Raw genomic sequence first — 24,405 nt, forward strand, 5'->3', positions numbered from 1 at the left:
AGGCTCTGAGCCATCAGCCCAGAGCCCGACGCGGGGCTCGAACTCACGGACCACGAGATCGTGACCTGGCTGAAGTCGGACGCCTAACCGAATGCGCCACCCAGGCGCCCCTGAACACACTATTTGAGAAAAACTGTAGTTCTGGCAAATCCGGGGATTATATTTAACTTAGTTATTAATATCTGCATTCATAATATACAGGAATTAATTACTGCAATGAAATTAAATACCCTAATATGTATCTAGAGCTTATTAATTAGACATTCTTATTCCTTCATAATTGAAATTGTTTCTAAATCTCTTTAAGAGACTGAGAAATTGATGTCCCGATTATTATCTTTTGGAAGCTTTGATGTCTAACTTTTAATCTCTAATCGCGCTGCAAAAATTTACATTCTCGGAGTGTTATAATTAGGAAAATAAATAATGTAATGTTAAAAGCTGTTATTCATACATTCTGACTTGTAAAGCATTTGTGAAATGTACTGATGTCATGAAGCAAACCAGGTGATTCCTAAATAACTTTGTAATATGCAAGAAAACAGTTCAGCTGTTACTGAAATTCATTTCAAAAACTGTCCTCAACTACAGGCTGAAGAAATCTTCTGTTTCCCCCTTTCGTCTAGCCTCACCCCTTCCTTCCTTGATGACATCAGCACACGCTGAAGACATGAATGGGCCATGAGTGGGAATTAACTTTGCTTGGGGGTGTGTGAGTGAGAGCTTTGCTTTAGAAAGTGCTTCATAGTCCTTGACCCTCTCTCCGGCTGTTGGCTTTCCCATCATGATCTGCCTGGTCCAGCTTCTGGATGCTTCAGGACACGGCACTGATGGATTTCTGAGACACTTATTGCTATTCAGTGAGGGAAGAATTACAGACCCAGGGGGACTGAAATGGAAGGCTCCTTGACCTCAGAATTCCCTCAGCCCAGTCAGCGTGGAAGCTAATGGAGACATTGGCAGGAAAATAGGCAAGAGGCAGAGAAAACATGACTGATGCCCAGATAGTGGTTCCCAACCTTTCGTGTGCATCAGAATCACCCAGAGTGCCTGTTCAAAATACCCATTCCAGAACTCCATCTCCAAAGATTCTGATCCACTTGGTCTAGGGTGGGGCCCAGGAATCTGCATTGTAACAGACATTCTGGGTCATTCTGATGCTGATTGTCTGGAGCCCTCACAGAAAAATACTTCTCCAAGTGTTAGACATGGGTCCCTGCCACTTAGCACAGGGGGACAGGACCTCTCAAGCTTCCCACTCTCATAGCCCGTGACTTCTTTCTGCCAGGTAAAATAAGCAAGCTTCCCCACCTTCCTTTCAGTGTTCAACTAGCAGAGGAATGCACAAAGGCCAGTCGTAATAGGAAGGAAACAGTCACACTAAAGCACTGGGAGCATCCCAACTGCATGATCACCACCACCACCTCCCCAACTAATGGAAACATTGATTCAGTGACATTCAAAATATCAACAGAGGTGTGAATGTTGGTCATAAGCAGAAGCGATAACCAGCAAGAGGCAAGTGGCAGGGCCAGAGGCACGTGGAAGGGGAGTGTCCGAGTGTCTCATACCTATAATGCTGTAAGCATAGTTGGGGAATGTTAAGGATTCCTGCATTCAGACTCAAAAATATTTATTAGGGTTTTACTTTCCATATGGCCCAGTGATGGGGGTACATCATAAGATGCAAAAAGGCATTCATTTCATCTCAGTAGAGGAATGGGACATTAATCAGGGAACTCAAGCATTTTTCATTTACCTATAAGGACTAGGACTAGGACATGATGGTGAGTGGGGGGAGGGGGGGCCGTTTGGGGATGATGGGAGGGGCTACTTCAGATCCAACTCTGGGAAGATCCGTCATGGAGTTGAAAATCTGAGTCCAGGCCCGGAGCTGGCCTGCCAGGCAGGGGAAACAAGAGGCAATGGCTCCTAAGGCATGTTGGGGCAGCAGCATCACTGGAATGCCATGGGCAATGGGGAGGAGCCAGAGGAAAGAGCCAGCCTGGTCGCCAGGCCTCCTGGTCCAGCCTCATGAGTTTGCACTCCACTCTGCGAGTGTTGGGATGAGTTGGCAGAGTTCAGTCTGATGATCACATCACACTGAAGCATCCACAGCTTACAGAACGATGCTTCTTTCGTTTGTGACGAGCTTCATCCAGTAATGTTTACAAACATTAAGCAAATCTACTCAACGTCATGCATCAGTCTCTAGTTCAAAAGAAAAACACAGAACTATTCATTTAGCATCTGCACCACATTCTCTACTAGGGATCATTTTTTCATTAAATGTTCCCTCTGGAACCACATTACGAGGCCCTAAGAGCCTCCCACTTCCCATTTCGAAGTGGAAACAGTGGGTGACTGGCCCCCCAGCAGATGAGCCCCAGCAGAAGTCTGAAGCTGGGAGCTCTGTGAAGCCCGGTCTACTGCTTGTGTCCTGCACCCCAGAGCTTGTCACCTGTGCCCGGTGGTTCACCTGTGTCATCTCAGATCCCGTGCGGCAGTCTCTGCACACTGCAGTTCGGCACATTTGCAGAGGCCGATTTATGATCTATTTCCTCGACTGCAAAAGACACTATTACTCGGTTCTAATTATGCTAGGACTGTGTCACCATTGTGGGAATTCTTTAGTTATAAGTAGAGCATCTACAATATGTTGTCTGCACATTATAATGGCTGCATGGTAGAAGTTGTGTTTCTAGGCATTTTGTTTAGTTTTCCAGAGTTGCAACAAAGATTCATTATGAGGATAGGAGAAATCACAACAATTGACTGTTGAGCTCTCCAGCCGGTGAAAACAGATGCCCTGGCTGTATCTGCAGCTCTGTTTGCGTCCCTGTCACTCCTGTGGATGAGGGTACACTTGAAAGTGGGGGTCTGATGGTGTCCGTGTCTGTGTCCGCAACCCACCCCCCAACTCCAGCCACAGGGTCTGACACATGGTAGGCACTCAATAAATAGATTTAAATATCAACCAACTGCCAAGTTCTGAAATCCGAGTAGAAAGGGTGGAAAGGAAAGGATGTTCAGCATTTTAAATAAACAGGACTCGGGAAGTCCATTTGGCCCCTTTCTTTGTTCTCCATTTCCTGGAGATCCTGAGGAGATCCATTTCCTAAGATGTCCTGAGACATCTAACCGGCTAAGTGTCTGTTTGCTAGATGATCAGATGTTTGTAAATATGTACACAGTCTCTCTCCAGCTCACTTTGTGGAGACTTACCGATGAGATCATCACAGGAGAACTTAAATTAACTTTCTTACTCAAAAGATGTGCAAGGATACAAAGACACGTGAAATGATATGTGTTCGACTTGGTCCAGGTTTTTGGGTCATATTAACCTGGAAGTCATCCCTTGGTTCACCATCCACCCATCTGGGCCGAGAGCATGTACAAGCGCCCTTGGTGCATGAAAGGCCTAGACCAGGAATGAGTGGGAGCTCCTGTCCTCACCAGCTCTACTTTTCAGCTCTTTTCTGAAGCATGGGGAACTCTCCAGCATCTGGCTTTATGATGTTTAATGGGTATTTTTTTTTTCTGCCAAACCTTCTCTAAATTGAGTTTCAAGCCTTCCTGATCAGCCTACCAAATGTCCCTCCACCCTCTTCCCAACAAACAGAATGTGTTCCAATCCTTACCAAGTGTTTGGCACTCAGGAATCGTAGGCCAGGCCCCAAGATCTACAAGGCCCCATCACCACCATGTCTCACAACAGCCCTGTGGGTGGGTGAGATGATAACCCCACTCTCAGAGATGAGGGAAGTGGGCATGCCTGATGAGCTCACAGCCAGCGAGTAGTAAAACTGAGTCAAAGGCAGACCACCTAACTCCAAAGCTCCTCCTCAACTGCTCCGTGTTGCTGTTGAGTGGAGACCATGATTCCCAGGGGATATCCACGGACTGAGTAGACTTCCATATCTACATAAGAAGAGTTTACAACATGGATGGAATCTTTTTTTGTTTAGACTTTGAAAGCACATGCACACTCCAGCCATCACCCGGAATGGTACTAGACATCGTCCTGCAGGAAAATACCTGATGGGGTGAGGAGTGTGCCATGTGTAATGAGCCCTTGATAAATACTTGTTCGTTACGCAATGGGAATGTTCAGGCCTCCACAGCGTCATCACCATGTGAAGCTGAGCCCACAGCACCTACAAGATAGGACTGGGAATAGCAAGGAATAAAAACAGATTAATACCTAGATCACAGTACACATGACATGTTTTATAACCCTATTATCCCCCAAATCCTCTCTTATCCTGAATTCAGGATGATTAAAATAATTTGATTCAATGGGCAGAAAAGCTTAATTTAGGTTTAGACCCAGTGTTCAAAAGCCAAGAGTTATTTGTATCACTTACCTTCTAATTTGTTAGCTGTTTAGCAAGCATGATGGCTCATCACTAAGTTTTATTTATATTAGAATGTTGGGGAGCCAAATAAAATGCTTTCCATGCAAGGACAGTAAATCTCAATGTGTATTTCCTTAGTAGCTTAGCTGGTAAGACCTACAAAGAAGGTTAGCAAGTGGAATCCAAGTCAGATTTTTATTTTAGCTGCTATCATAGGAGTTATCATACAGAAGAGTTCAATTGAGGTACAAAACAGCTCCCAAAACCTGATTATTTTTAAAAAATGTGTCAACTACCTCAATATTCTACCAACTGAGATCATTTTGCCTCTAGGAGGCTTGCTTAGAGCAGGACAGAACTACAAGCTGTGGTTCAAGGAAAGTAATACCATGACCTATATTCCCAACATTATCAGGCCATTGGTAAAACTGTCCTCATCTAGAAGAAAAAAAAAAAAAGGATAATGAACAAAATTAACTTAAAAAGAGTTCTAGCTTTGAATAGAGACTGACATGCATAACTTGACCAGGGAATTTTCCACATAGGGAGATCTCAGTGAGAAAGGGGTAAGGTCCTGCCCCACTATAGGTAGGCAGGCTTGGTGGGAGGAAACACGTCAGGGGGAGAGGGATGGGAGTGAGGAGATTTCGTCCTTGAAGTGAGAAGATCAAACTGACATCCCCGCCCCCGCCCAAGCATCCATGCCAGGAGTAAATCTGATCCACGGCTGTCTTTGCAAGAAACTGAAAGAGGAATAAAAATGTGAATCCTCAAATCTTATGTAAGGGACTGGGTAATTTTCTGGAAAAGATTCATTAGCATTTAAATAACAAGCCCCATTTATCGAAGCTCTACTTATGAAGTCCATAGTACCTGGAAGATATTTAGCCTCCTACCCGTGAGAATGTTTTTCTGTCTCTTTGAGGACCTCTCTCCTAGCATTTCAGTGGAGAAAATGCAATTATCATTCATACCTTGCTGTCCAGGGAGCTTGGAGCTCGAGCATAACACATTTACATTCTAATCAAGGCAAAAAAAAAAAATCTTCCAATAAAGTCTTCTGTGGAATTTTGCAAGTAAGTGATGAAATGTGTCTTAAAATCAATGCCCCAAAGAATATGCACCAAGACGAAGCATTTTGATGACCCAGGAAATCTTAAAATATATCGATTTGGCTGCCATCTTAATGCTTCTCTCCAGCATTGTAGAATGATGGATTAGGTTCAAAGCCCAATAACTATAATTTTCCAACAAGAAGAAAATCTTCCATTTAAAAAGAAAGTCATTTCACTACATTCAATTGTCTGCCTCCCATGATCCAACATGGCATTACACACAAGCCAGTGTCATGACAGACACTGTATTAGACACTTAGATGTCCAGCATGAGGACATGTGTGGTCAAGTGATGGGCAATCTCTGAACCAAAACATGGAGTCTTGGGCTCCATTTTTTACCACTTAATAGCTGTGTCACTTTTCCTCTCTGAGCTTCCATTGCCTCATCCATAAAGTGACCCTGGGCTGAGTGTATCCATCCAGGGGCCTATGTGTACTGGAGATCATCATGGGCTCTGTGAATGGACCCAAGGATGAACATCCTTACCCCTACCCTGAAGAAACTTCCAGGCCCATGAAAACACATAAGTAAGTCACTGTAACAATGCCAAAGAATGGCCCCCTCGGCGTTGATCTTCTGACACTGCCTCATTAAGGTTGAGCAGTAAATATAGACTGTTGTGTTTAGAAGTCTCCAGGACATTTTGAAATATAACTGCATAAAATTCCTTTTTTAGAAGCAGAGAATTCAGTGGTGTAAAAGGCCCATCTAGGACCTTATGTTGCCTATAGGCCAGAGCCCAAGAAAAGGTAACTGAGCCTCTCTATTCCCTATTCCACAGGGTTCTAGAAAAGACAGTGTTGCTTGTCCACTCCAGTGTCCCCCCAAAGAGCTGAACTAAGAACTCTGTCCACTCATTGACCTGCTGTCTTTGGTTCCAGATTTAGAGAAAATGAAACCAATCTGGTGCCAGCCTCTGTATATGTAAATCTCTGGTTTTGAGGAAGGCAGACATATGAAATCCAGATACCCATTAACCACGTGTTCTCCACATTGAATGACCCACGTCTTTGACAAAGTTCAATTCCATTGAAGACATATGTTACCATATGCAAAAGACTAAGTGAGTATTAGGACAAGAGGGTATCACCATCTCGGTCTAGGAACTTGAAATTTAGTTGATGAGTAAAACAGCCCTGATCAAGGCAATGAGTAAATAGAAAACCACAATAACACAGGAGATGCCTGGAGCTGCTGTAACAACATACCACAAACTGGGTGGCTTAAAAGAACAGAAATCTATTGTCTTCTGGGAGCCAGAAGTCCAAATTCAAGATGTCAACATGCTCCTTCTGAAACCTGTCAAGAAAGATCCTTCCTTGCCTCTTCCTAGTTTCTGGTAGTTGCTGCTGACAGTCTTTGGCATTCCTTGGCTTGTAGCCCCAGCACCTCAATCTCTACTTCCATTTTTCCGTGGCATTCTCCTCTCCTGTTCTTATAAGGACACTAGTCCTGTTAGATTAAAGGACTACCCGGGTACAGTCTGACTTTATCTTGACTAATGACATCTACAGTGACCCTATTTCCAAGTAAGGTCACATTCTGAGGTACTAGGGGTTAGGATGCGGACATACCTTTTGAGGGGACATGAGTCAACCCATAACAACACCTTATGGTAGGAGAACCATTAAAAAACAGACCACGTTAGAGCATATTTGGCCATGCATGGAAGATGGTGGCTATTCTCTGGAAGTTTAAGTGATGTGCGTTGAGCCACGAAAACATTAAGGGCCAAGAGAAAGGTTTGAATCCATAATTCCTGAGTCCAAATCTAACATTCTTTACCCCACAGGACTTTTTAGAGTGCTTAAGTATCACATAAATGTCTCAGACCAGAAAAGAAATGAATCCTCTAGACAAAAACAGAAGGAAAGGCTTCCAGGATGCATGAGTCTTACAGGGGCGTCTTAAGGCGGGGGGGGGGGGGCAGGGGAAGAACCACCCTCAACACTTTGATCACAACTGATCATACTCCTAGAGACTAAGACATACATCATTCTTGACCTCTTCACAGATCCTACCACCAGGAGGAATGCCAAGGCAGGACCCACAGCAAGAAACCGGTATGCCAGCCAGTGGACCCTCAACAGACCCCACCCCACCATTTCAGCACACACCCTCACCACAGACTGGAGGCTGCCGACGCCCAGGGCTGCGGGATCAATGGACAAGGAGAGTGACAGTTACAGTGTCAGCCCTTCACAAGACACAGGTAGGGGTCTGCACGCCTCCTCCTCAACCCTGGGGATGGGCACAGCCCTCAGATAGCCTTCACAGGCTCCTCCTTATGCTCTTTCAAGGCCACTTTCAAATTGTTAGGCTGTTTTTTAACCAGTATTAATACAACCATGCAGCACTGATGATATCCAGGGCCTGGTGATTTCTGCAGGACAAAACCAACGGGCATCTCAGATGTCCTGAATCTCAGACTCATGCTGTCCTCTCCTTTTAGTTCCTACCCCACTGAGAGAAACACAGATACTTTAAAATGCTCACCCAGACTGTTGCATTAGTTTCTGAATATACTCTGAGGGCACATGACCCGCTACCGTCTCTCGGTTTAAGACGTTGCACTGGAGGTGTCATGGCAAGGTCATGGCACCCTCTATAGGGAACATGGGCTGATCCTTTTGACAATTCAACAGGGGTTGATTATAAGGTAAGTCATCCAGTCTGTGCCATCAACCACCAAGATTTCACTTCTGAGAGAAGACAGGACCTAAGAATAGCGCTCGGTTGCCCCAGCCCCCAACCTTAACTCTAGAAAAGAAATTATATCTAAACCTAATAGCTGTAGGAAATTTGAATACTCATTTTCTTTTGTTCTGGCTGATATACTTCAAAAATAATGTTCCAAAGGTGGAGTGTTACCCTGTGCATTTATTTTTATGGCTGTTATTTCTCTTAGAAGAGTCTCAGAGTTGCACAGAGGTGATTCAAAACTTTTTCGTGTGTAAAATACAGATTCTTCTGGCCAAGATGCGCCTCCTTTTGTCCTGGGGGTTTCCTGGGCCCCACAAAGGGTGGTAGTCACAAAGGATGAGTCCAAGGGATCAGGGGCCATTCTTCCCACTGGCCAGTTTCGTGCAGAATCACGGCTTCGTTTCTAACCACTGCCGTGTCTCCCTCGCAAGCTGAACTGCAGAGCTCAAATCATTCGTGTCAATTAAAGTCCCTGCGGAACAGAGTGATCCGCAAGTCAGAGCAGGGGGTGGACACGGCCATTCATTTACACGACACTCCCAATCATCTTAACTAAACGCAGAATTTTTTAAGCATTGCTGATTGACGAGCATGTCCCATGCTGGGAGCATCTGACTAACGCGATTGAGCAGAAACAAAGCTTCCTGAACCCACTTTACTGAGACGTAAAACACAGGCCCCACAGTGACCGACGCAGTTCTCGGTCAATGGCCCAGGACCCTGCCGGCGTGTACCATGATCTGGGAGAAACAGCCACAAGCCAGAGAAGTCCATCCAGTCGATGCGACCGTAAAGCAATAATTTATCCGTCTCGTTCTCTCTTTTTATGCTATAGATCGAGCGCGAAGCAGCATGGTCTCCACAGAAAGTGCCTCCTCCACTTATGAAGAACTGGCCAGGGCCTACGAGCACGCCAAGATGGAAGAGCAACTGAGGCACGCCAAGTTCACCATCACAGAGTGCTTCATATCAGACACATCATCTGAACAGTTGACGGCAGGGACAAACGAGTACACGGACAGTCTGACCTCCAGCACCCCTTCAGAATCGGGGATCTGCAGGTTCACTGCATCCCCCCCCAAACCTCAGGATGGAGGTCGAGTGATGAACATGGCGGTTCCAAAGGCACATCGGCCAGGTGAGAAAAGAAATGCACAGACCACTGTTTAGGAGACTTGTCTTCCTGATTCGCTCTCATCTGCTATGAAAGCCCATCCTGGTGTTTGGACTCAATGCTCCGTTTGTAGGTTGCCGTGTAATGAACAACCCCAGAGTTTTTGGTTTGCAACAGCGACCATCGCTCATTTTGTGTACAAATCTGAAATGTAGTCAGGGCTTGGTGGGGCAGCCCATCTCTGTTCCAGTGGTGTCAGCTGGGCAGGCTCACTTAGGTCTGGAGGAACCCTTCCCAAATGGCCATGTGTAGGATTCTCCACCAGGTGGCTTGGGCTTCTTCGTATCATGGCAGCTCGGCTCTAAAGCAAGTGTCCCAACAGGCAAACAGTGGACGTAGCTGGTCTCTTAAGGCGGGGCCTGGAAAATGACACATCATTTCCACCATGTTCTGTTGTTCAAGCAGTCAGAAAGCCCAAGGAGCCCCGATGGGAGAGAAGGAGATCCCACTATGTGAGGAGAGGAGGCTGAAACACAGGGGGCTTGTGTTGTAAAGCTGCTGTACTTAAGGCTTTCAGAGGGAGAGAGGTCTTACCAGGGGGCCGGTGCTTGGGCCTTGGTTTCATTGAGTTACCCAAAGTGACAGTAACTGGCTAGGGTTTGGTCAGCCACTGGTTCAGTCTTTGTCTTGAGCACATGAGAGGGGTCTGGGTGTGTGGATGGCAGCTCTGAGCCCTAAGGCCTACAGGGCCCGACAGATCATGTACATAAGTGAAGAGAATGGAGAGCAAGGGGAAAGGGGAATGGTGCAGGCGGAAAATTTAAGAGTTCACAGGCTATCTAGAGGGAAGAGACTCCAGCGTGTTCCTGCCAACTAATCCCCAGTGGAAATGGGGGGTTAGTATGAGTGACTTTCTCAAGAGAAGCCAGAAAGCTTGGTTTTATACGGAGACCCACAGTTTTCAAGTGTTGGGCCAGATACTTGCAAACCATTATACGGGGCAAATAGACACATCTTTAGATGGAATCCGGCCATGGCAGCCAGTTGTACTCGTCATCTGAAGAATCCCTTTTTCTTCTTCACCCTGAAATAGCTGCCTGTAGACTTTCCTTTGTGGACGGCCTCTCCATTCTTGTTGAATCCAGTTTTATTTCTCCTTTTCCCATTTTCTGAACCTCTCTACTAGTCCTATTTCAAAAATTTATCTTCACTTTTAAATTACTGCAATTCCCTTGGGTTTTATGGCATATAGCCCAGCTGAAATGAGCCTTATAAATGCATAAAAATATATAAAAATAAGAATTGTCTAGCCAGCAACTAATCTTCCAAACTGAGTCAAGATTCATGCCAGCTTACAATAAAGAATGATGGCTTCATTTATTTTCATTCTGTCTACCTCCTCAGGGAGAAGATGAGCTGTGATTTGTGGGTGTTTTTATTTCCAGCATTTTTCGTTGTTGGCATTTATTTGCAAGGCAAATGCGATAAAAACATAAGCTCTTTATGGCTGTAAAGCCTGAGAGTGAGGAAGATAGGAGAGGAGAAAATGTGCCTCTGGACATGTTTAACCTTGGTAGCCTTCAGTTGCTGTCTCTATAAAATGGGCATTGACATGGGTGCCTACCGTATGGGGTTTGTGTAAGACGCGTGTGGCATAATTTGGGTAAAGTGGTTACTTAGCAGTTGTTTCTCTTGTTGCTTTGTTGAGGGGTTCTCGTGGTGACTCCAGTGTGGTCTCCAGATGTGCGGCTGGCTCCTCTCCTCCCTCCCTCTTTTGTTGGTCTCCCTTCCGTGGCCACTGAGGTCCTCAAAAGCATCCGCCTTATTTGCATATCACCCAGTTACTACGCGACGCTTCCATCGGCAACCATATTCCCTTGCGTACAAGAGCTCCTGGGTGACATGATGCTCCTATATGCGCAAGCTTTGAATTAATTAAAGGCTTGGGTTTCTTTTTGATGTCTTGTTTGAACAGAAGTTCAAAAAAGTTTGCACTTCTGTTATGACATTGTTGCTTGGATCCATCAGAACAATCGAAAGATCACAACGAGGTCAGGTAGTAGAGTCTTAAAATGCTCTTTAGACTAAAATGAGTTTATAACTTTAGGTAGGAGTAATGTTTCAAGTCAGCACAAGTCCTCATGTCCACAAACTTTGCTTTGTCCACCCTAGATGACTGTATTATTATTAAATATTTCTCAGGCTTTTAGGAAAGCCTTTCAGTTGTGTCTTTATAAGGAGACTACATTCAACACCAGGCACCAACCCCAAGGTTACAATTTATCGCTCTGCTGACTGGAGGCTGCCTCAAAATCATCAGTTCCTTGAGTGCTTTCAAACCTCATTCCTACCTGTGTTCCCGTGGTTCTAGATGGTATCAGTCAGTGTCAGCAAAGCCTGCCCAGTCTCTGCCCATCTTTCCCCTCACCTTCGTGTCTTCTTGGGACCCAAAGCTTTTAAATGCAAATCAAGTCAGGGTCAAGTTAAATCACCTTGGCCAGATCCTGGCTCCAGGAAGACAGAAGACATGTCTTAATTGCCTCCAAACTTCTCTCCCAGTGTGTAGCAGATAATCTGGCCACATAGTCAGAAATATCTTGAATGACTTAATGGCACTGAATATATGCTCCCACCCCTGTATGTGACACCTATGGTAGGTGCTTAAAGATATGGAATGAATGCAGATCTCTGTGATAATCACATAGCTGTTATGATGACAAAACTCACCAATTGGCTAAGATATTACAATTATTAGAACTTGTTAGTAAAAAGAACATTTCAGTCCACCCCCTCTTCCAGCCTAACTTTAAATAAAGTGATTTATTTTCTGTTCTTGCTCTTGACAAGTGGAAAGGAAGTCTCTTCCACAGAAGGGGAGCCCCCCATGCAATGTGAAGGCTCTCACACATGGCAAACATCAGAATCTAGCTTTCGATGTTCAATAGTACTTGAACTCTGCATTTACTGAATTTTTAGGATGTTTATATTTTATGTAAAATGCCAGTTGTGCTATTGTTTTATTTTCTGCAATAAGGGATGGTTATTTCCGTCTTTAAAAACAAAAGACAAGCCAAACTCTATCTTCCTCTGAGAAACAGCTGGAAAGTTTAACAGTTTCTTTCCCTCTTGGTCAAGGCAACTTCCAATACTTTGATTACAGTAGCTGTTCTTGGGTTCGGGTAGCATCCTGAGCCAGTTTCTAATGTTCTTGAATTACTGCTCCTCCTTTATTCATGAGATTTATCCTCATGCCATCAAGAAATGCCATTGCACGAAGCTACTAAAATCCATTTAAAGGTTCGCATGGGCCACCTAATGCATCTTGGCCTCGGGAGCATCTGGAGAAGGGTTGGTCCACTGAGATCTCTGCTCTCACACTCTGGGACCCCAGGCTTAAATATATACCCATCAGCCCCTCCCGTGATGAATGCACTTGAGGTTTACCAGCCGGAAGTGGCCACTGCCTGCTGTTGACTTGTTGGTTCTCTGAACAACCAGTTACATGAAGCAGTTTGGGGGGCTTCAGTGTTCGGATCCATCTATGCCCTCCTGGATGTGTGCATTTATGCAAAGAGAAGAGCATGGGCGAGAGGTGCTTAACTGAAGGGCAAGCCATCCTCTGCTCCCTTGGCGACCTCCAAAGAAGGTTTCTCTTCCTGCTCTCAGCTACTGAGATCGTGCTGTCTCCCCTCCGAAGCCCATGTGGTTCTCGTGCTGGCTCTTGAATCAGAATTACACCCCAGAAAGAGCTTCACTGCCCCAAATCCCCCTCTTCAGCCTCATTCTACCTCCATCTCCCTCGCCCTCTGAGGACGTGGCTCTGCTCGGGGCAGGTCACCTGGTGCAGACTCCCTCCTCCTGACCCAGGGTGCCACACAGTTCCTCTCAAGCAGCTCTGCCTCCCACCTCCCCTAATCCCTCTGGGTTGAGCAGCTGGGGCCCCGTGCCTCAGACTTGCATCGTTCTCTTTTTTGCACTCGTTAAAATTAGATTTTCAAGTTTCGATCACGAATGTTATTCTAAGAGCTATGGAAAGGGTCTCCTTTCAAGTGCAAGTATCTCTGATATTCCCACACGCTCACACACCCTGCACACGTGCGTGGTTCTGGCCTCCATCCTTCTAGAGATGTCCCTGACCCTTCTCTCCCGGCCTCTCAGCCTCCTTTTTCCCGTCAGCATGTATTTTTTGAGTGCTCACTCAGTAACTGGCCCCACTTCCAGAGCTGGAGATACGATGATAGACGAAACCCACAAACACCCTGTCTTAAGGCAACTTGCATTCCTAGAGGTGGAGACAGACACTATTCAAGTAAGCAAATAATACAGCTTCAGATGGTGGGGAGTTCTGGGAAGGGAAGTAACTGGGGAAAGGGACAAAGCCTGGCAGGGGTCAGGAGTTGGGGAGAATGGTCAAGGAAGGCTTCTGGGAGCAGTGAGACGTGAGCTGAGATCTAAATGGTGGCTGGGGCAAAGAAAGCCTGACAGACACCATAAAGGGACAGCGGTCCAGGCAGAGGGAAGTGCAAAGGCAGGAGACTGCAATGAGTTTCACATTCACCTCGTGGAACAAGACTTTGAGCTGACAAACTCTCGAATGCTCCCATAGTATTTATAGTTAGAAGGACCCTGGGGCCATTAGCAACACCTCTGAATACTGCTGTACGCCCTTGCCCTGGATAGACCTAAATATTCCAAGGAGCTCTTCCTGGCTCCCTGCTGGGAAACCGATGTCTTTGATGCGCATCTGTGATTTTGTCTTCTTAAGGACTGACTTGTTATTTTAGTGTGACGTCTCCAGAACACAGGAAGTGATGGTGGACTTGTTCTGAGGGGCTCGCCTTTTGCACCGGCCTCCTCCCTTTCACTAGTTCCAGGTGCCCAGGCTTTCCCATCCTTCCGAGGGCTCTCGCGTGTTTATCGTAGGTGCTGCCGTCGTATCTGTCCTCCAGTTCCTAAGTGTGCATTCTTTTGTTCTGACTGCCTGTTCTCGGACTCCGAGCCCTTTAGCTCAGTTTTTCTTGGCTGGCTTATTGGGATTGAGCTTGGGTTGCTTAGGAGCCAGCCCACAGGTAGTGCAAGGTAAGGAGGAGACCCGTGCCTGACAACGTGTGAGGGAGAGGCAGGAGGCCCACCTGTGTCCTGCTGAGCGGCCAGAACGAAGGTTCTAGATTCCAGTGCCATGGATGACAGGCAAAAAGTTTTGCCACAGTGCAAGTCTGGCATCTCCAGAAAGACACAAATGTTTTACACTCATTTATGCAACCCATATTTATTGGATATCTTCTCTATAAAAAGATACCGCACCGGGTATTATCCTAAGACATAAAAGTGTTAACATATTAAACCAACACTTCCCACAGTCTCCTGATTTTATCAGAATAGCACGTAGTATAATAAACAGCAAAGAAACCTGAAGACACAAGGCAGATAAATGAGGAGATCCAAGAAACAAGGTCCAAGTCCAGCCTATGGAAGACAGGGACACCCCCCCCCCACACACACACACACACACACACAAGTGAGATGCCATGACAAGCCAGGAGCAACTCAAAGGTGCTGGGAATATACAAAAATGTAAGAAGACAGCAAAGTCCTGTGTGGACACAGCTGGCCCCAACTTCTAACGTATCTTCTATCCCAAACTTGGAAGCAACAAGCTTTAAATTCAAGTGATACAGTCAGTCCTCTCATGTTGAAATCCCTTGTGTGGTGGCCCATTGCTCTCAGGATAAAGACTCGTGGGGCTTTGAGAAGCCAGTCCCGTCTTCCTCACCCATCAAGACCCCTGCTTTCTGGGCTCCTGAACTCCACAAATGTCTATTTCCTCTGCCTAGAATCCTCTCACGTCCGGATTAACTCAGTCCTCCTGTGGGATGATTCAGGGCACACGGGTCTGCCAGCCCCCTGGTGGAGCAGGTCTAAGACTCCAACCGGGCCACCCTCTCAGTAGTCCCCAGCGTGTGGGTCCTTGTGGATCTTTTGTGGGAGCTGGAGCTTCCTTGAATCTCACGGCCCCCTCCTCACCGGGTGCTCCAAACACCCTGCTCAGTGGTCCTGGCCTTGCCCAAATGCTGGGGCAGGTCTTCTGATCCTGTTTTTTATTCAGAACTACTTGATTTCAGAGGAATCGTAAGCAGCAACAAACTCAAAGCCCCGCTTCATACCTCAGTGTAGTTTTTAAAGTTCACCAGTGAGTAGGAAGATCACGGTATTGATGAGCTCTTAAAAATGCATGAAGCCTCCTAAGTACAAGCCAAGAATGGTAACAGAATCAGCACACACGGGCCTCCGCTATCGGTCTCGCATTATTTATTTAGGGGTTTTCCTGCTTGCCTTTTGGGAGCGAAGATTCATTTACCAAGAGAGGTTCATTTACAAGTTTTCATTACCTTGCTTCAGCATTAATATTAAACTCAAAAAGTGTCAGATCTCGTTTGGCTCCGGAGTGGGCAGACTCCAAGCTCACCCTTTGTGAGTAGCTCTTTGATGTTGTAGCATCATTACAAGCCTGATCTGTGTGGTTCTTAGTGAAAGTGCTGGAAGCATTCTTTGCTTCTTACCTTTGCATCAATACCCAGCCCCATCCAAGCATAGAGGTGAAGCCTTGTTAGAAATTGATGAAAGTTCCTTTGTATTTGGCCCCAGAGGACAGCCAAGCCCTCCGGGACTCCGGTTCACCTTCATTCCCAAAGAATTTGTTGTGAAAGCATCCGCGTGCAGTCTTAGGTGCATGGAGGGGGAAGAGGGCTATTGCAGTGTGAATTGGAATCATAGCCTCCCCAAAATGCATTTGTTTGTTTCATACTTACCCCGGATTCCTGATACAGATGTGCTTACCTAGTGTCCACCGGTGAGATAGTGAAGAGCATAAGGAAGGCTTAAAGATGCCCTTAGAACTCACCGTGCCCCCTTCTCTTGACTACAGATAAGATGCAAACACCAAAGGGTCACAGCACCGTTTCGAGGCAAAGGCAAGAATTTTGCGTGAAACCCAGAAGTTGCTAGCTCATGCTCTTACCCCATCCTAATCTCCCACTGCATCGGGCCACGTTGGAGGCAGACCCCGTGGCCACTGTTGCATGGGAACCGTCCCTCGCTCTCTCCCAAGAACCGAGGCCATAACTCCTTGTGGACCAGTAGAAGCTGAGCAGTGAAATCCCTTATTCTGATTGAGTTAAATGGTTTTCAGATAAAATTAAAGAAAAATGAGGGTCCACTTGGAATTGTGAACTTTGGCCCCTTTAAACTATGGTTTCTCAACAGCTCAATGAGCACTGGAAGCAGGGTCAGTTTTTTTTTGGGGGGGGGGGGGGGTGAAGGGGAGGGGTTGTCCTGTGCTTTGTAGGGTTTTAAGCAGCATCCTGAGCCTGTGTGCAGTAAAGGCCAGTAGCAGCCACCTCCCAACTGTGACATCCAAATAGTCTTCAGACATGACCTCCTGCTTCCTGAGGGGTAGAATCACTCTTTGCTGAGAACCACTGGTCTAAACTCTAGACGTTTCCTTCCCTAGTGTGGGGTATGCCAAATGGCTGGAAGCATCACCCAAGAATAGATTCATGGAAGGCACATCATTATAGATTTTCTGAATCAATGCATTCTTGCTCTTTTTCCATATCGATTTTGCCATCCTTCTTCCAAAGCTGAAGTGCATTCAAACTGTGTGTGCGTCTGAGTATCCTGAGAAAGTTCGGGAAGTTTTGCTTTCCCGATAGGAGGGAGCGTCTCCTGGCTTCAGATAAGTGACACAGGTTCACGAGAGCTGTTTTTGCAAGGCTGGGCCAACCATGGCTGGAAGCCCCCTTGGGGGTGATGGCAAGCTCTGAGTATGCCATGCACCTGCTGGGAGGTATAGGGCCATCAGAGGGTCTGTGCTGGTTCACGACTGGCATCAGTAAGCAAGGTGGTTAGGGACAGAGGGAGAAATCAATGCCACTCGTTCAGTGTGAACTTTCAGAGAGACTAGTGGCGCCGAAGGTCCCAGGGGCAGTGACAGGAAAATGAGGAATGGACCGTTATGTCAACAATAAGGCATAACATTGACCAATGGCTGCGCCACCCCCTCCCCCCTAGTCCCTGGAGGTGGATGTCTCAGGGGCACAGGAGGGACAGCCTGTGATCTGGAGTTTGCAGGCTGAGGAAGTATGCAGAGGCCCCGAGGTAGGTGAGTATGGCCAGGAGAGGGGACAGGGCCACACCCTCACCTGTGATCTGCACACTGGGGACCCATGTGGCCGTGTCCTCCTCCACTCCTGTGCTGCATCCCATCTGCTATGGCTCTTTGTCTCCCATTTTCATCCCCTGCCCAAGTTCTCTGTCTCGTGTTTCTTCCCTCTGCTTCCCTCTGTGTGTGTGTGTGTGTGTGTGTGTGTGTGTGTGTGTGTGTGTGTTTCCATCGCTCATTCCGCCTCTGTCTCTCCATCTCTGTCTCTGTCTCTCTCTGATCACTCTCTGATCTCTCCATCTCTCTCTCTCTCCGCTCTCTCAGCCCCGTTCCCCCCATTCACCCCACCCTGACCACCCGTGTCAACCCCTCTGACTGTGGTCCGGTCCGGCACCTGAGCCCCTAAGCTCAGCCCCTCAGAGCACCTTTTCCCAGGTGTCCGGACCCCTCCACCCCCACCCTCACCCCACGTCTCCGACACAAGGGCCAGGCCTGAGGAGCAGGGCACAGTGGGGAGACTGCTCACAACACACAAATGCATGAATTAAAACCCACAAAAATCAGTGGGCAGAGTGTGCCCCAAAGTTCCATTTGGGACTCTTCCCCCGTCACCGTGTTTGCATTCATGCTGGGTTTGGGAAAGTAGCTAACAGGATCTAGCTAACTAGGAAAGTGCTAGAAGTGTAGGCCGTTATGGAAGTAGGGCAGAAGGAAGACGTGGAAGGCGGCTTTGGGGCCCCCATATCCTTTCCCTTCCAGCCACCAGTATGTGAGCCCGGGTCCTTCTACCTGTCCCTTCTCCTGTGCATTTCCACTTCTCCTTCGGTGGCAGCTTCTCCCCAGGGCTTCCTCCCCTCTGTGTGTTACACACACACACACACACACACACACACAGTCACACATGCATACACACACACACGAGCACAGACACACACATAATCACATGAACACATGCATACACACATGCACACACATGCACACACACACACATAAACACATGCACACTTACACTCACATGCACACACATACACACATACATGTACACAGAAACACATATGCACCCACCCGCACACACAGACCCATGCACCCACATAGACACACGCACACACACACACACACACACACACACACAGTTACAAGCACACACACATCCACACATATAACACACACACATGCGCACGCACCCCACTTTCCTTGCCGTCTGTGCGCTGGTCACTGCATTGTGTGTCGCTGCCACCCCTGCCTTCTCCTACCCGCACTATTTCACCCCTTCCCTCTGCTCTTTACTTCTTGGAGAAGAGGGTCCACATGAGGGAAACAAAACGAGAAGGAGAAAGAGGGAAAGAGGAGGGGTAAGGCGGAGTAAAGCAAAGAAGAGGAGTTTAAGTAACAAATGATTGAATCCTCCTGAAAATAGAGGCAAACCCCACTGAAACTGGTTTTACTGGAAACAGCGCTAAAGCCACGCGTTTGTGGCCACAGTGGGTTGACACAAGGATGCCAAGGGCCACACGTGCCTGACGGAGGTGACTGTAGACTTGAGCTTCTCTGGGATCACTGGTCCTCTCACATGTGTGGGACGACTCCAGAGGGTTCTGGTGGGTTCTCGTCAGGGCGTATTGCTCCAGAGAACATTAGAGAAGATACAGCAGCTGGGGGTGGGTCACCTGGGGAGGCTGGAGTGTGAGGGACTCAAAGACCTGCTCGCTGTGGAGCAGCGATGCCTTCAAAGAGTCTCTGCTCCCCGCTGAAGGAGATCCAGCCCATCCCAGACAAGATTTAAGGACATCTGTGTGAGTGTCCTGCGGCCGCCATAGCAAAGTACCACGGACTGGGCGGCTCAGAACAACACAGATTTGTGCTGTCACAGTTCTGGGAAGGCAGAATTCCAAAATCGGTGTCAGCGGACATGTGCTCCCTCCAGGAACTCCAGGGGAAAACCGCTTCCTTGCTGCCTCCAGCTGCTGGGGGCTGCAGGTGCTCCCTGGCTTGGGGCAGCACCTCTCCCCCCCTCCTCCCCTCTTCGCATGGCGCCTCCCTCTTCTCTTGTCCCCAGTCTCCCTCTGCCTTTCCCTAGAAGGACACCTGTCCCCAAACTTGGCACCCACCCCAAGTCCTGATGACTTCATCTCCAGATCCTTAACTTAATTACATAAACGAAGCCTTTCTCCAAGCAAAGTCACGCTCACAGATTCTGAGGGCTGGGACACGGACATATCTTAGGGAGTAGGGGGTGGGCACTAACCAACCCACTGAAGACAGAAGCCAAGGTAGAAAGAAGAGTTCCCAGCTCACTCCCCTGGCAGGTCTCCAGGCCATTAACTTCAGACCTTCTGAGAAGGGAGATGTCTGACAGTAAAGCCGTTTCACGTGCGTTATCTAATGAAATCCCCACCACAGCTCCGTGTGGTGGATTCTGCGAGTACCCCCATTTTATGAGTGAGGAGACTGAGCCCAGATTAAATGCAGGCAACGTCTTCCAGACCTCTGCTCCTAAATCGCTCAGGCAAACGAGCAGGCGGAGGGCAGGACGCTAAGAAAAGCGGGTGTGCCCCTGTCCAGATTGTCAGCATCGTCAACCCATATTCGGCTTTTCCAGTCCCCTTGTCTCTCGCTGGAGCGATGAGTGCATGAGTTCTCTCGGATCTGCAGGCATCTGAAGAACATAGAAGACGGGAGGGTGCGAGAACTCAGTCTCCCTAGTGGTACTTGGATTGGCACGCGGGGTGGGATTTTAATGGACATAAAGTGCCTTTAATAAACACAGCTCACCACCGATTACTCGGGTGCTTTCTTCCTCATAAGGGCATGAATTATTAAGAAAGCTCATTTGCAGTATTCACACTGTCAAAAGGGCTAATTAGAGCATCGTACAACTTAATAAAGCTTTGCCTGAAAAGTGGATCACTCAGAGATACTGGATAGCCACGGAGAGTGGTCAGACCTTCAGTAGGAGAGCGCGGGCAGCCTTCGTACACAAAGATGTGGGGGCTGGGCTCTTTCTGTTACTAAGGATTTGCAATTCTCCCCCACCTTTCTCAGCTACCCCAACCCTCTGATCACGAAATCGAACGTGAGAGCCCTTGCAGGCAGAGAGCAGCTATCATGGGCTTTGTCTTTTCATTTCAAACACATTTGTTCTACCTCATCTAGGACCTGAGCACCCTGCAATCCAGCTGGGACCAAGAAACTACTGCTTTGCAAGGGGCTTAATAAGTCCTGTTCATTCAGTGGGGACTTAGCGGGATAGACAGCCATTCCCGGATCTGTCGCAACACTTTGCAAATATGCCACGGGTTCAACATTCAGTTGGATCTCAGAAACAGCAGGAGGCATTCTTGACCTACATTTTCAAGTCACCCTGGGGGTAAAGGAATGCCACGTTTTCTTAAGTCTGAGAACGAAATGACAAAAGAATAATAGTCATGTAAATAAATAAAGGAGCAAATGAATATAATGGGCTTATTCAACTCTCAAGAATAAAGATGGGTCACTGCTTTTAGGAAATGAGATGTGTAAACACCCACCCACACCATCCTTCCCTTTCACCATGAGGCCACCCTCCATTCAGAAGCCAGGATCCTTGGGCCCTTTTCTAGCTCACTGTTCTATTCCCTCTTACATTCCATGGACATCCTCTGAGCTCAGACCATCACCATGCCTCCCGCACCTGAACATCCTCCCGTCTGGCATCCTGGCTCGGGGACAGCACACCCCCAGCCCGCTTTCTAACCAGAACTGCCCACCCACCCAGTGTGCCATGGAGAAGTTACAAGTGAGCCAAAACAGTGAGCCCCTCGGCCCCCAGACGGCCGGGAAGAGCCCCCCGCATTCATCCCAGCTGGTTGCTGCACAAACACTCCTTGTCTGTGTGCGTCCTGGAGAAAGAAAGACCCGAAGCCCTGGGCTAACTGATGAGCATTACCTTTTCCTTGGCATCGCCGCCTCCCTCCTCAAGCCCTGTGCTCCCCCCAGTGCTTCCAGTCACCACCCACGGGGTCCAGGGTATCACACTTTGTACCTGGGGCGCGCTGTCGCCTTTGATGTATGGTTTTCTTTCCATGGTGGGATTTTGAAGGATCTCGTTACCTCTCTTTCTCCTGCTGAAGCATGACACTTAAGAGCCTAAGCCAAGGTGCCCTAGAAAAGCCAGTGGGACGCCTGGTGGGACGGGTGTCAGGACAATTCCACCTGCTTTTGTAGTGAGCTCTGACAAGTGGTCCTGCAAAGCAGTGGCGAGGTCCAGTGACATCTCCGGCTCTAAACGCTGAACGACACCAGGCACCTGCTTAGCAGATGAGGAAGCCAACTAACCACTCTGTGTTTCCTTCCAGGTGACCTCATACATTTGCCTCCATACCTTAGAATGGACTTTTTGTTAAACCGAAGCGGTGCCAGCACCAGCAGGGACCTGAGTTTAGGGCAAGCGTGCTTGGAACCTCAGAAAAGTCGGACCCTGAAGCGACCCACGGTCCTTGAACCGATCCCCATGGAGGCGTCCTCCTCCACGTCCTCCACGAGAGAGGGACAGCAGTGGCAACAAGGGGCTGTGGCCACATTACCTCAGCGAGAGGGAGCAGAGCTGGGACAGGCAGCTAAGATGAGCAGCTCCCAAGAATCCCTGCTTGACTCTCGGGGCCATTTGAAAGGAAACAATCCCTACGCAAAATCCTACACCCTGGTATAACAAATAGCATGACTGGACAGCAGTTGTAAATACAATTTAAAAAATTCAATCAAAGCTACCTTTTTTTTACGGAATTCCAATATTTATAATTAAAGAAAATTGCCAAAATATATTAAAAAAAGAGAAAATACTGAAACCACAGACAGTGCAAAGACTCTCCTGCTTTTTTTCTGTCTGAGTGTGAGCTCCATCTGCCTGGGCATCTGATTTTTTGGGAAAGAAGTCCAGTTTTATGATCTTCACAGGCTATTGCATTTTTACTGATTTTCTACAAAGTGCATGGGGGACTAATTAAACCTTCTGACTGGAAGTTCTATCACACAAGATTTAAGAACGAAAACAGGAAAAAAAAATTTACCCTCTTTGTGAATTTAAAAGGAACCTTGATTTGGGGGCAGGGGGGGAGACTTCAGTCACGTTTGCACACCTTTCTTTCCCATTAGAAACTGGGTCCTCAATTTGACCTCCTTCTGTTGTTAATTAGGATGAGTGCCGTCAGTGAAGGGGTTGGGGGGGAATCAATTTGATTTTCTTTTTTTCTTTTTGTTTATTTTTTAATTTAATGAGACACTCTTTGCATTTTGTCTAAGCGAAATAAAAAAGGAAAGGTTGTCTGCCTTTATTTCGGTGTCTACCTCTCTTGTCTCCTATTGATCGCTGGGTCCTCCTTCCTCTTGACTCTCGTGTTTGCAAACACCAGGACTGACCCAGACGGAGCCCAGTCTAAGGAACCAGAGAAGATAACAGCACTCCAAGCTCCTCAGGAATGGCTGAGGAGAGCACAGAAGACACAGCTGGTCCCGACCATAACCGGGGGCTGGCCAGGTGTTCTAAGCTTCCCAGATGTTCCATTCCTTCCTTGCCTTTCCACAGCACTTCGCCCTCTAGCTACGCCAGGGGTCAGCAAACCATGGTCCACGCGCCAAATGCAGCCCGCTGCTGCTTTTGTAAATAACATGTCACTGGAACACCGCCATGTGCACCATTTGCATTTTGTCTATGGCTGTTTTGTGCCATGATGGCAGAGCTGAGTGGTTACAACAGAGATGGTATGGTCTGTAAGGTGGAAAATATTACCATCTGGCCCAGTACAGAAACGTCGGCAGTCTCCTCCTCTAGAGTCCCACAGGTAGCACCAGCTTGCTGGAGAAATGAAGAGAGGACCAGGGAACTCTATGCACCCTGCCCTCCGGGACCTGTTCTGTCACCACCATGACTGGTATCTAAATTTGCAATAGACCATGTTAGAATATGTTGCCTCTGATTCACTCCTCTGTACCCGGAGGAAAACCAGCCAATAGTAAGTGAAGTTCCTCTGAAATTCAACGTTTAATTTTTTTTTTCCTCCAAGTTTAAATTATTTCCCACGTGGCTCATCCTACCAGAAAACGCACTCTTAAGTAGTCTGAATTTGATTCTTTATCCCATGACACACGGTGTGCTTTAGAAAGTGCACATCATCCGCCCACGGCACCCACACCCACACCCCATCCCAGACTCTCTTAGGTCTTCACAACAGGGGTCTGGCATTGATCAGAAAACTTGATCAAATGCCCATGGCAGCTCAGTTGCCCAGGTAACACACTACGCAAGTACCTTTCTCTCTCTTAATAGTCTCTACGGGCTCCTATTTAAGGCCACCGGCACAGACTGGTGCCAGTTATCACCATCTGAGGACATGTTCAGAAATGTCTTTCCTGTTCTCCCCTCCTCCTTCCTTCCTTTCCTCCCTCTTTTCCATCACTGCCTCCTTCCATTTATTTTCCAGGTAGGCACATTGGCCTACCTAGCCTGCGGACCAGGTCCACAGCTCATCTGCCAGAACAAACATTAGATGACTCCGTGCTTGTGAAGTGTGCTTTCTTTATTCTTGCCACAGTTTCAGAATTTGATCCCTGTTGACAGTTTATTGTCTGCACCCTTACAGACCCTCACAGACTGCTTTTGTATGCAAAGGAAATTAAATGCTACTTTCTGGGAAAAAATTAAAACTATCTTTCATCAATTTAAAACTTCTATAGTCCCCAAACTTAGAAGTTTACCATTTTTTTCATTTTCTCTCAAGCTGTGCAAAAATAAAAATTCTGCATCATGACTGCCTCTCTAATGGATTACTTTCATAATCCTGCCTTGACGATGTTCGTGAAAGTGAATTCAACACACAAGCATTGTATCAAAAAGTCCACTTCTCTCTCTCTCTCAGGAAGGAGCCTGGAATTAATGGCCACAAAGAGATCCAGATCTATAGATGTAAAAGGGGTGCT

At 47.3% G+C, this 24,405-nt stretch overlaps 1 protein-coding gene across 1 annotated transcript; it reads left to right on the forward strand.

Annotated features, from left to right (window-relative positions):
* The first annotated feature begins 1,101 nt into the window (after positions 1–1,101).
* On the forward strand, positions 1,102–24,359 carry LOC123379855 (Down syndrome cell adhesion molecule-like). Its single transcript, XM_045036596.1, has 4 exons — positions 1,102–1,288; positions 7,491–7,688; positions 9,015–9,317; positions 21,789–24,359. Exons 2-4 carry the CDS (start codon positions 7,640–7,642, stop codon positions 22,139–22,141), a joined length of 705 nt encoding a protein of 234 aa, XP_044892531.1. The 5' UTR covers positions 1,102–1,288; positions 7,491–7,639; the 3' UTR covers positions 22,142–24,359.
* The last annotated feature ends 46 nt before the right edge of the window (positions 24,360–24,405 follow it).

The sequence above is a fragment of the Felis catus genome, chromosome C2 (assembly GCF_018350175.1).
Source record: "Felis catus isolate Fca126 chromosome C2, F.catus_Fca126_mat1.0, whole genome shotgun sequence".
Classification (NCBI taxonomy): Eukaryota; Metazoa; Chordata; class Mammalia; order Carnivora; family Felidae; genus Felis; species Felis catus.

What these genes read in the sequence shown, in the direction of transcription:
- LOC123379855 (XM_045036596.1), top strand. Translation starts at nt 7,640, where the DNA reads ATGGACAAGGAGAGTGACAGTTACAGTGTCAGCCCTTCACAAGACACA. An exon ending in CAGCCCTTCACAAGACACAG is followed by an intron (nt 7,689 to 9,014) that starts GTAGGGGTCTGC and finishes TTTATGCTATAG; the next exon opens with ATCGAGCGCGAAGCAGCATG. An exon ending in TCCAAAGGCACATCGGCCAG is followed by an intron (nt 9,318 to 21,788) that starts GTGAGAAAAGAA and finishes GTTTCCTTCCAG; the next exon opens with GTGACCTCATACATTTGCCT.